The sequence below is a fragment of the Silurus meridionalis genome, chromosome 10, assembly GCF_014805685.1.
Source record: "Silurus meridionalis isolate SWU-2019-XX chromosome 10, ASM1480568v1, whole genome shotgun sequence".
In the NCBI taxonomy this organism is placed as follows: domain Eukaryota; kingdom Metazoa; phylum Chordata; class Actinopteri; order Siluriformes; family Siluridae; genus Silurus; species Silurus meridionalis.
Genome location: NC_060893.1, coordinates 10,589,560 through 10,603,005, shown reverse-complemented (window position 1 = coordinate 10,603,005; position 13,446 = coordinate 10,589,560). Strand labels below are relative to the sequence as shown.

The 13,446-nt window shown below is 36.7% G+C and overlaps 1 protein-coding gene across 3 annotated transcripts in view; it reads left to right on the top strand.

Moving 5' to 3' along the window:
- The first annotated feature begins 3,385 nt into the window (after positions 1-3,385).
- Positions 3,386-13,446, top strand: part of tmem266 (transmembrane protein 266) — a 47,410-nt gene continuing 37,349 nt past the window's right edge. For 2 of the 3 annotated variants that reach the window (XM_046860317.1, XM_046860316.1), the window contains exons 1-2: positions 3,387-4,210; positions 6,514-6,673. In XM_046860317.1, coding sequence (XP_046716273.1) covers positions 6,660-6,673 — 14 coding nt within the window. In that variant the 5' untranslated portion in view covers positions 3,387-4,210; positions 6,514-6,659. Of the gene's footprint in view, positions 4,211-6,513; positions 6,674-13,446 lie in introns of all 3 variants that reach the window. The other variant, XM_046860318.1, reaches the window with a different exon arrangement.

The following is a 13,446-nucleotide window of genomic DNA, read 5'->3' as shown; positions in this document are numbered from 1 at the left end:
ATACGTTAGAGCTAAAAAATGTTGTGTTTGCTGTTTGTCCACATTGCAAGGGTTCAATTGGCACTTCCTTTCATGAGAAAAATGCAGTGCGAACTAAAAACTAACATTTGTCACAGTACTTCACATACATTTTTCCATAATGTAACTAGTTACATGAAAAGTTGAATATTGGAGCACTGAATCTGCTGGAATGTACATAATAAATGATTACCAGATAAAGAAATAATCCTCCTTTTTGAGACAGATAGTGACTCAGTGTGGAGAGAATGAGAAAATATTTGGACCATTCAGGTGTGGTTGGTTTATGTACCTGCTCGTATTGAGACTGTACTCTTAAGCAGATCAGCTGTCAGGTGACTGTCTCAGTTATGACTGCTATGTTAAATAAGACGTCCTATGAACATAACAGGTATGTATGGCATTTTAGGAATTTGTTTAACTAAAACCGTTAGAAAGGGCAATCGAACACAACTAAAAGCCTTTGTGGTTTTAACAAAGACATTATTTAAACATGAATTGGTGTGTTATAACCTGTCCGATCAGTCACTATGATGCATTTCACCACTGGGCCTGTGCATAGCACAGTTCAGTATATGTATGATGTACAATATGTAACATAAAGTAGCACAAAGAGCTCAAATCCTTAGTACAAGAGTCACCGGTATATTGCTTCTTGATAAGTATGGATCTGAATTTCATTAAATTAAACGATGAATGAAAGTGAATATCTTAATATAAATTCAAAGAAATGCAAGTATCTATTTGTTTATTAAAGTGGCAGTGTGGTAATGCATGTATTTATGTAATACATGATATTTATCATGTTTTGTAGGTGTTCTTTAATTGGGGATGATGTTGATGTGTAAACCTTCTTTGGGAGGATTTATGGTGTGATAGTTTGTAGTGAAATCAATATTCCAGACATATTAGAGATTTAAGGGAAAAGACAGTATGCTTTTTCATAGATATTATTCATGTGCTTCTACAGACAGAGCTCATTATTAAACATGACTACTAGATTCTTTAACATTAGACATTACAAGACATATACAATGTGATGTTAATGCCATGAAAGTTTTATGTGCAGGTGTACCTGTGTGAGCCATCTGCACAGTTAAAAGAATAAATATCCATTAATTACACAAATTAAAAAATATAATGTGACAAATTGATATTAAAAATGGTGGCTGTGTTCTGTATTTTTTCTGTTGTTGTTTGTTGTTTTTTCTTCTTACTGGGAAGAATCGATAAAATCAAAAATTAATAAAAAGTTATTCTAACTGATCAAATCAAACACATATGGAAGATTTTCTAAGCAATGTGTTAACCAGCGTTTTCCATCACTATCATCAAAACACAAAAGGGAAATATATGTTGAATGAATGGTGTTCATTGCTCCAGGACAGTTTCGGAGAGTTGTAGAATCTATTCCTGGGTGCCTTTCTGGCAGTCATACTAGCTCAACAATTTGGTAAGACATTTTATGTTGTTTTCCCCTTTAATTTGTTACCATTTTTAGGGAAATGAGTATGGTATATTAAAAGTATTCCTCTTCATTACAGATTGTAATGCAGCAAATCCACTCATTTGTGCACATTTGAGCTTTGTTGAACATTTCTACACATAGACAACCCAAAGAATTTGATGTTTGAGCTATAGGCAAAGTGTAGTTATTTGACTATAAGACAGGTAAGCTAGCTAGCAATCTTCTGGATAAGCATTGTTTACAGTTTAAGGAACAGTTGTCTTTCTTAGTGCTATATTACAAGGTAGGGCTCACACACACCGCAAACACGATCATTTCTATCACATTCGTCTAAATATGCATTTTTACCTATAGATCTTATATATGTATATATTCTTACTGTACTTGCTCAACAGCTTCTGCACACTTTTTCAATGCCCATAGCCATTATATTTATTTGTTGTACATATATTTACATATTTATCTGCACTTGTCAGTTGCAATATCAATTGTATTTCTTTGCCCCGAACCTGTACTATGCAATGACAATAAAATTGAATCCATCAAACACACCATAGAATTATCATAGTTTATCACCGCTATCACTGAAGATCAGTCTAGTTAGGTATAATATTATTCATGTTCCCAACGATATTGGCAATATTATAAGGGCAACTGACCATAAGATGCTTTCAAAACATCCCATTCTATATTTAGTCCCCATTTGCAGTTATAATAACCTCCACTCTTCTGGGAAGATGTTCCACTAGATTTAGGAGTGTGAGACATCAGATTACAGTGGATGGTAAGACTTACAAAGCATGAAGTTGATTTTGAGCTACAATTGCCACAAACAGTTTTGCACTCAAGTCTCAGGCTTCAAAAACTATATAACAAAGTATAGACTACATGTTAAAACTGTAATGAAGTTCCTGTTACACGATTGCATAGGTTTTTGATACAGTGCACTTTTATAGATGGAAAGTTTGTTATAATCATACTAATGCTTTTGAGTCTGTTTCCTCACAAGGTTTCTTTCTCATTTCATTTAACCTGTTTAAGGATAATGACATTAAATAAATCGAAATGTTAATGGCTTAATAATATAAATCCTAAATCTTTATGTTTAAGTACATTTTCTGTGTCCTGTGTCAACAGCACTATACAAATTGCACTGAATTAAATTAATTGAGTTGAAAGCATACTTGGAAAGTGGTGGTAGCTCAGGGGTTAAGGTTTTGGGTTCCTGATCAGAAGGTCAGGTGTTCAAGCCCCAGTATTGCCTCAACCCTTTGTGCTCCAGGTGCGAGCTTCCATGGCTTACTTTGCGCTCTGACCCCAGTTTCCTAACATCGATGGGATATGCGAAGAATGAATTTCACTGTGCTGTTAGGTACATGTGACAAGTATAAAGCACCTTTACCTTTATTGAGAATGACAGTCGAGGATGAGCACATGATAGTCACCATGATTACAGCAGAAGTTCTTATGTACAAAATTTGCAGTATCTGGGTGAGACTATCTATTGGATCAAGTGAGAAGGTTTAGGGTATCCTGTGGTTTCAGCAACGGCAGTGAAGGATGAGTCACAAGTGTTGAAAATAGAGCATCAGGATGAATTAGGCAGGTCTGGAGATTGTGAGACAAGTTACAAGTGTGTCAGGATCAGGCACAGTTTGAGAAAGCATCACTTATTTTAAAGAATGATTTTCCCGCCAAATCACCATGGCAACTTTGGGCACGACGTTAAAGGCGGTCAGTTCTGTGTTAATATGGTGGGTTTTTTGACAGGTTGAATTGGAATTAGCGTACGTGAGCGCGCGCGAGTACACACACACACACACACACACACACACACACACACACAGATGAGCAGTTCAATTATGAGTACAGAAGCATTTCTTGGCGTGATGTCAGCTGAATCACGACCTCTTTCCTTCATGTGATGGACTGACGTGTGTTTCATCCATGGAGCACTGAGAGTGACTGCATGACGAACGACTTCACCAATTGGCACAGAGAAGTGTCTGTCATCTCGTCTTCTCCCACTGGAAACCTATAGGCGAGGGAGAGGAGAACGTCGGTAGAAACGTAGCTTTCACATTTCTTCTCACATTTCACTGGGCTGTGTGTCTTGAAGGACCAGAGCTTGTTTTGTTTTCAGGTCCGACATGCAGCGATGTGTGTGAGTGTGTGTGTGTGTGTGTGCGCACGCGCGTGCGTGTGTGTGTGCGCGCGCACCAGGCGAGGTCTTCATCCAGCTGATTGTTATTTTTGAGAAGCTGGACACGGTTGGACACCCGGAGTCCCCAGAGTGATTGTCGGGGAAGCCCTCATCCCTCATTCTCACACAGGCACACAATGATCTCCTCCTCTTCCTCCCCCGCCTCCTCCTCCTCTTCCTCCTACTCCTCCTCCGCTCTCACGGATGCTGCTGATGCTGATGCTGATCCTCTCCGTTTACTCGCCAGCGGACTGCACACAGCATCTCGGTGAACGATGATCGCATTACGGATCGGGCTCGGTAGTCGTGCCCTTTTTTCTCTCGGAGCTGCAGAAGAAGCAAAAGCAGAGCGGATGCTTGGCAAGGATAAGAGTAGCAACCTACACGCAGAAAGCTCTGAGCTCCAAGCATCGGCTATGCATACATCTCCATCCTCCTTCTCATCACCATCATCATCATCACCAATATTACTAGAGCAAGAGAGATACGACTGAACTTCCGATGATGTATTTAACAAAAAGGTTGGTTGTTTGGTTTTAAAATAGACTACTTATTTTAAGGTTTCTTCATCTAGTGAGTGTGCTAATTGCTCTTTCTCCTCTTCTATCTCCTCGTTTTCCTTCTTCCTCCTTATCCTTCTCCACTGCATCCCCCTCTTATTGAACCATCATTGCTTGCATGAGCGACCGCTTGTCATCGTGGCATTTCATTAACGCCAGTGTTGACGTCTGAAAGCGTGACAGGAAACCATGGCCTTTTAGTAGCAACACATCCTGGGTTATTTGACTCGTTAGTAGTAATGCATTTAATCACAAACCCAGTCATTCGATGTTTTAGGCCTTAAGATGTTTAAAGTCAATGGCTTTCATTGCTGGCTTTTAATTATTGGGTGGCACAGGAATAACTTCAGAGGTGGCTTGAGTTGCTGTGTAACCTAAAGAATGATCAAGAAAGGCAGCTAAAGGTACATAAAGACTATTTAATAAAATCTTTGCCGTATTTTATACTGCTCAGAGTCCTGTTTTTACATTTAATGTGTGGCAGTGTATGGATCAGTGATCAGCTGCTAAAGTTTTATTGTAAAATAGAGGCAGGAGAGGGAGCTGTGCTAGTCTAGTGCCCAGACCTGATAGTGCCACTATAAAAAAAAAATAGGTCATCTTCCTTTCTTTATACATATATTAAGTCTGCACCATTTATCAAGATGGTCTCTGATGTAAGGCAGATCATACATGATGCAAAATCTTAAACTTTGTATGTAAAGTAGCTTTGTATACTCTGGACAGTAGACTTTAAAGCTTAGCTTTTTAATGGTTCTGTCTTGGTTTCATCTTTTGAAATGCTTATAGATTCTAATGAAATACAACCGAATAAAATACCAACATTGAGATACCTGATACTGAGTGCAGTCAAAAGTATGGCCCACTTTAAGAGAATGTGTGTCCTGTGTTCATGTGCCTAATCTGGATCATGCCAAACAACATCACATTTATTAATAACATTAAATACCTCAGTGGAGCAGTGGATATGTAAAATACAATTCAGTAAATTCAGTATTGTTACATTGTTTTATGTGATGATCGGCTTCAATGCTGCTGCACAGAACAGTCCTGAGAATAAATAGAGAGTTTTGCTGAAATAGTACAGGCCATGTGTAATGGCTCACTAGTCCATGATCAACAATGCAACCTTTATGTACCCTTAATGTATAAACCATACTTCATATCATTTCATTCCTAATAATTTAATTGCTGTTTAATGATTGTAAAACTATATACAACTGTGTGATCTTCCATAACTGAAAGGTCCAGTCCTAATTTCTGCACTAAATTCCTCTTAGTCTTAAACTTTATTATTCAGCTTATGGTTTTGAGTTCAGATGTAGCTGCTTGGATTTTACGACTCACTAAACCTTTCATCACAGCTTTTAAATAATTGAAACGAGTGGTAACCGAGTTGCATGGATGCTTATAGATGCCAGTCCAGAGTGAGGTTGACAACTTCATCACACCTAGAAGAAAGAGTGTCACACCACTGGCTCAGGCTTTGGGGAGAAAAAAGCTTGCTGTGCTGAAAATAGTGCTGTTTGTACAATAACATGCCACTGTTTCCCTCAAGGCGAGTCTGTGATCAAACGTGACTAAAGCCCTTGTGCACTTGGTGCTCACACATGCATTTTTATATTGAGCATAGTAAAAGGAAAGAAATAAGGGGAATTCTCAATTGGCTTATTTTGCCAAAGCTCTAAGAATATGGCATGACCAAGTTAGGATTTATCCAGATGAACTTTTACATGAAGTTTCATTACCTTTACTAAAATGAATCCAAAACCATGCGCATGACAAGAATCATATAATTGCTGCAGGCTGATAGTGGATAGGAGCTTATTTTGTAATTTCAGTCTCAGCAAGGTCAGATGAAATACAATGACTCAGTCTAATATCAAATCATTGCATTTGTAATTGTATGCTCTTTTGCAGAATAAAAAAAATGGCAGGGTGAATTCCAGCATAAAGTTTCTATAACTTTATTATATCTCTATCTCTATCGCTATTGTAAAGGAAAAGCTTCGTTCAATATACCGATGATTAAATTTCACAAGCCATCGTTTCATCGTTTCATCAATACCTTATTTTATTTGACCAATTATATAATCCAAGCTACAAATGTGTTTTAAATTGTGTCAGAATGTGTCAGAAATTTCCCCACTGTGGGACAAATAAAGGTATATCTTAACACCTGAGTGTGAAGCCTTAGTTGCACAATTAACCATCACATGATTTTGTTGTTTAAAATCTATCTTTATGTTTTGCTCTAATTTCAGGTTTGGTATGAGTGTGGTCATCCCCATCCGGAACAACTAGGACCTTCAGTTTTGGAATAGGTTTTATTCATTTATTTTTGGTTTGGTTGGTTGATTTTGTTTGTTTTTGTTTTTTGGAGGAAGTCTGGTCCACTGCAGCCTTCACCATGAGCCACCCACAGTAAGTAGGCTACAGTATGCACCTGATAGGGAAATATGTCGAGTAAGCAACCGAGAGCAAGTTAATATGAAGAATGCTATTGTCTGCATTGCGCACTCAAAGGATAGTAGTATATGCATGCATGTGTATATATGTGTGTGTGTGTGTGTGTGTGTGTGTGTGTGTGTGTGTGTGTGTGTGTGTGTGTGTGTGTGTGTGTGGTATATAGGGTGAGCATGAAACATTTATTGCATTTGAACGGCTTTCTGTGTCTGGATAGAAAGTGTTTGATTTTATAAATCAGTGTTTGTATTTTTCTTGCTTTTGTGTAGCATGTTTGGGACTTGGTTACCCTGAGTTGATGGCACCATGTTTCACACTGTCAGAGATTTTGTAATGTGTAATTACAGTATATTACCATAAAGATATGAAACCATTATTTGTGTGAAATTGCTGTATGAATCAAGTCAGTATTACATATTTAATGCTATAATATGGTCACTTATCAAACACTTTATTAGGAACGCATTCCAGTCATATGTCAGCAAAGCAATGCATCAAAAACAATGATACAGAAACAGGTCAAGAGCTTTAGCTACTGTTCAAATACTATATCAGAATGGGGGGAAATGTGGCTTCAGTTGCTTTGACCATGGCATGGTTGTTGAAACCAAACAAGGTGGTTTGAGTATTTCAGAAACTGCTGACCGCCTGTGATTTTTAAGCTCAGTCTTTAGAGCTTCCATAGAATAGTGGGGGGTTGGGGACAGTAGCAGCAGTAGTACTACTTGTGTTAAAACACTCTTTTGGTGAAAAAGGTCTGAGGGAAATGGCCAGAATAGGCATCTCAAAATGTACATCATACATTAAGGAATATGGGCAACAATGACAAAAAACACATTGGCTTCCTCTACTGTCAGACAAAAGCAAGAATCTGCGGATGCAGTCGGCACTGGACCATTAAAACTTGGCAGTCAATGATATTGCCCGGAGAAAGGAAAAATATTGCTTGTTCTGCTGCCACATGATTAACTAATTGTATAATTCTCTGAATGAGCAGGTGTGCAGGTATTCCTAATCAATGGTCTGTAGATGTATGTAATTAAATAAAATTGTAACTATTAATTGACGTGAAAATATATTTAAAAATCTAGTTTAGTTTGGGCCATTTTCTGCTATGCAATATTTAAATCTGCATCCACTTACACGGAGATAATAACAAGGTCAAGGCAGCATGTGAGCTTTTTAATGTGACACCTCACTCAAGAGTGACACTGTGCTGTCCTGATCCTAGCACTCATTTCCTCCATATTCAGTCTGCTTCCTGAGGAGTTTATATCATCATTTATGGCCTCACACTGATGTACCATCAGTTTCTTATCGTGTTGTGAGATTCATAAGGAACACCTGATCCCTTCATGCCCTTTCTGCGTCCTTCCAGGGTCTGGGTCTCTGAACTGATGTTTGCAAGTGAGTGAGCTGAATTAGCGTAATGGCTGGAGACTTCCAAAGACTTTACTCAAAGGCAGCAGAATTGATCTCTGATCAGTGCAAAAAGGGGGACCTCTGGCCCCTTTCCTTTTTAGCATCTCTGTCATATTATGTCAGACGGTTATCAATAATTGTTGTGTACCTGTCAGACAGCATTTTGTAGACAGCAGTGGGTTTGATGATGAGAGAGTGTGAGAAGGTGTGTAATGGGACTGAATGCAGTTTTTTCAGAGTTCTGCAGAAATGTCACAGATACTTAACAACTAATGAATTGGTTCATTACAATCAAGAATCAATTGCATAAACTAAGCAGGGCGTAACAAAGCTGCTTGACAAGAAGAAAACGCAGAAGGAAAACACTGTATATATGAATGGGGGAAACCCATTATAATGTCCTCCCTGTTGGACAGAACTGTGAATTGATGCAGTTTATGCTGCTGAACTTTGTTTTCTCAGTGGAGCTGCTGTGTAAAAACAGATGAGAAGTTCTCCTGCAGTATTATCTCAGGCCAGCTATTTTTATGCTTATGAAGAGTCTCTTGGGCTAGAGGAGAACAGTATACTCTTCCTCCATGTCTTTCTTCCTCTCTTATCTCACTATGTCTGTCTGTCTCTGTCATTTTTCTCTACCTATCTATTTTTATCTGTCATTCACCCCCTCGTTCTCTGACAGATGGAGTGCTATTCAAATTCATTATGAACAAAAAACAGACTGACCCAAAGATTTGATTAGATGTATGGTTCATAGTTGGCTATTAGAAACTATCATATTTCCGAGTGGTGATTTTTGTACTGAAGACTGTGTGGCATTAGTATATTGTTGGCAACAGTTGAAACAGTGGTTTCAGTGCTTTTATTTGTTGTGAGTTCTTGCAACTTGACTTATGTGACCTTGACTTCCATTTACAATTTTGCCACATGAAAAAAACTGATCACTGTCTATTTACTTATGGCCTGCTCTATACTCACACTACTAAGAAATCTGCATGCAGTGAAAGGTGTTTAGAATTTTTGTGGGTGTTTTTGACAATAATGCCACTTGACACTTGACTTGAATAGGCAGCCAATAATAATACTTCAGGATATAAGCAAGAGCTGGTGGGCAGTAAATACAATAAAATTATATTCCAAAATGTGGAAAGTATGTGTATTTTCAATAACCTCAAAAAATCCAAAAAAAAAATCTGCATTATTACGATGTGTCTTGCAAGCCTGATTGTGTATGCTGACAGTTTTGTTAATGTGGTAAGTGTAATTTCCTGTCATGAAAAACATCAACTTGACATATGATGTGGGCTATGTTCGATATGTTTAAAAAATAGATTTTAATTTGATTAAAATAAGTTGGTGCTTAATGTATCACCCAGAGCATTTAATTTAGTGTTTGATACAATGATGTTCAACAAATCCACAACATTGCTATAAGTATACAGTAGAAGGTTCTGCAAATAGTTTGCATGCGAAAGTGTTTCTTTCTTGACTGGGTTGCATAAGATGCCAACATGGTATTGTTTTCTTTGGCACACACCTCACACAACATATTGTCCCCACTTTACCTTTTCTTTGTAGAACTGTGTGTGTGTGTGTGTGTGTGTGTGTGTGTGTGTGTGTGTGTGTGTGTGCATACATGCATGTGTGTGCATGTTGTAAAGTTACACATGCTTATACATGCTATTGCTTTCTGTTAAGGTTTTTTTATTTAATCAGGTCAACTAACGTTTAGCCTGGACTATTCTAACTAATGAGGTCTCTCCTGGTTGTTTTGGCATGGAAGTGAATTGTCGGCTTGTTGCCGTTGACTCTCTCAGTCTGTTCATCTGGGGAAGCCAAAGCTTTAACCGCCCACACAATAGCTATATTGCATTGCATTACATAATTCCTTTGATAAACAGACATGTGAATGTAGGACAGTTCATCATCAAGATTTTATTATATATATATATATATATATATATATATATATATATATATATATATATATATATATATATATATATATATATATATATATATATAGAAGGGTTGTCAAAATTAACACATTAATAACATAAACGTATGTTAACGCATTTTGACAGCACAAATTTTTCAGTGCACATTTCTGTTTGACCATTTTTATTCAAAAATATAAATAAATAGATATTAAATAAGAAAAATGAAAACCTTTTCAATGCAACACATTAATTAGATATAAAAAATAAATAAATAAACTCCACCAAAAAAACTTTTTACTAATCATTTGTTTTACTGATGTGCCAGGTCTCAAATCCGCCATGATGCACACATCTGTCCATTAAAACCGTCCTTGTGGAAACATAGCAAAAGTTCTGTGTGGTGTCCTGATGATTTGTGGAATTTAAAACACCATCAATATATTTTGTCTTAATGTTGAGTATTGTTTCACTAATAATAAACATACATTTGCAAATCATTATATTTGTCCATGCCAATGTAAATAATAAATAAAAACTTAAAAAGTACTATTTAAGGTACATTTAGAACAGATAGAAATGTGCGATTTACTTGCGATTAATCACAACTATTTTAATCGATTGACAGCCATAATATATATATATATATATATACAGCAGGTAAAATAAGTATTGAACATGTCACTATTTTTCTCAGTAAATATATTTCTAAAGCTATTGACATGAATTTTTTACCAGATGTTGGAGAGATCAAACCATACATGTCCATAAAAGAAGTTATGTGTAATAGTGTGAAATGGCACAGGGAAAAAGTATTGAACATGCTGTATTTAATACTTCGTACAAAAGCCTTTGTTGGTAATGACAGCTTCAAGATGCCTCCTGTATGGAGAAACTAGTTGCAAGCATTGCTCAGGTGTGATTGTGGCCCATTCTTCCACACAAAGTATTCAAATCTAAAGGTTATGTGGCCTTTTCTATGAAGTCTGATTTTTAGTTCTTTCTATATATATTGTAATGGGATTCAAGTCAGGTTATTGGCTGGACCATTCTAGCAGCTTTATTTTCTTTCTCTAAAAGCAATTGAGAGTTACCTTGGCTGTGTGTTTGAGATCATGTCTTGCTGCAATGACCACCCTCGTTTCATCTTCATCATCCTGGTAGATGGCAGCATATTTTTATTAAGAATGCTCTGTACATTTTTCCATTCATACTTTCTTCAATCATATGAAGTTTGCTAGTACTGCATGCTGAAAAACAACCACACACCATGATGTTCCCACCTCTAAACTTCACTGTTGGTATGGCATTTTTGGGGTGATATGCAGTGCCATTTGTCCTCCAAACATGGTGTGTATTATGGCATCCAAAGGTCTCATCTGACCAGACTTTATTTTCCCAGTATTTCACAGACTTGTCCAAGTGGTCCTTGGCTCTTCTGATATTTTCTTCATTCTTCTGTCACTATATTCTTATATATATATATATATATATATATATATATATATATATATATATATATATATATATATATATATATATATATATATATATATAAAGGAATATATAAGAATATATATATATATATATATATATATATATATATATATATATATATAAAATTATAAAATAATATTTCCCGTCCAAAAAAGTCCTAAATATACTGAATGACCAGGTTATTCCATCAGTGGATTTTTTTCTTCCCTGATGGCATGGGCAAATTCCAAGATGACAATGCCATGATTCTCAAATTGTAAAAAAGTGTGGTTCAGGGAGCATGATGCATCATTTTTACACATGGATTGGCCACCACAGAGCCACAGAGTCCAGAACTTATCCCCATTGAGAATCTTTGGGATGTGCTGGAGAAGACATTGCACAGCGGTCTGACTCCTCCATCATCAAAACAAGATTTTTCTGAAAAATTACTGAAACTCTAGATGGGAATAAATGTTGTGACTTTGCTGTACCCAAATCTAAAGGCGGTCCAATGAAATATTAGTGTGTGGTGTGACTTTTTTCTTTTTGTTTCGGGAAGTGTTATTATATATATATATATATATATATATATATATATATATATATATATATATATATATATATATATATATACTGCCCACATTCAAATTGGCAGATTGAAGCAGAAATAAATATTGAAATGCATAACAGTGAAACCACGAAAATTACAGGGTAGCACTGCACAATCTTGGTTGGTTTCTCTAAACACAACGTAAAAAATCTCTCACTTTATTTCTCACAAGATGACTCAAGTACAACCTATATCATTATCTAATCTGTATGAGAGATTGCTACTTTGGGTTAGTGGGTACAGATTTTCAAGGTGCCTGACACTCAGCATAGGTGTGAAGATCTGTTACTTATTTGTAACTAACTTATCCTGACGGCTGGTTGCTTGAGTGCTCTCCGCAGCATCTGGCTGTGCCGGCACAACAGATGTGTGCAGGACACATGCAATGTTTATCTCTCCATGGTGTGTTCACGGTTTGCTTAATGCAAATGGTTGTGTGGCCATTTAGGTAGTTTGTGCATTTTGGGAATGAGCTCTAATTAACTGAAATGCCAGTGCTACAATCCTGGGTGCAATTCACATGAGTTTACTTGAGATTCTCCAGTTTCCTTCCACCTTAAAAAAACATGCTGCTTGGTTGATTGACTATTTTTAGTGGACGTTATGTATGAGTGTGTGCATACTGCTCTGTGATGGACAGGCATCCCATTTAGGGATTATTCAATTTTTTACAAAGTGCTCTCTTGGATTGGATTAAGCATGACCTTGACCAGGATAAAGTAGCCTCTGAAGATGAATGGATTAATTCCTGAAACGATACCTTTTAGTGTTTCAGTGTGTATGTTCTGTGCTTTGATAGTTAGAGCACACCTGCCTGTTTATCTGGACACAATATATTTCTGTTTTATTAATTGAAGGAATGCTTTTTCTTGTATAATAAATATGATATCCTGCTGGATATCAAGGGTTTTGTTGATGATACCTGAGTTCTGATTACTGAGTAAAACATCGGCGTGGTGCTGTGGGCAGCTGGCTAGGAGCGTGTGGCCGGAAGCAGCCAGAATGCCAATGACTTGGACGCCCTCTTCATCTCACACAGTGTGCTGAAACAGCAATTATTTTACTTATGAAATGACAGATGGTCATAACTTAGATTTACTCATAATTTTACATATTTCGGTGAATTTTCCAAAGCCAGATTTTATACCAATATGCATAGTAGGACAAACTTTTGAAAGTACTTTCTTTCTAAAGCCCTATATTTAGTAGAATAGCACTCTTGTTCTGTATGGATGTGCTAAATAAACAAAAAAATAATGTGTAACTGTTGATATGGTAAGGTTTTC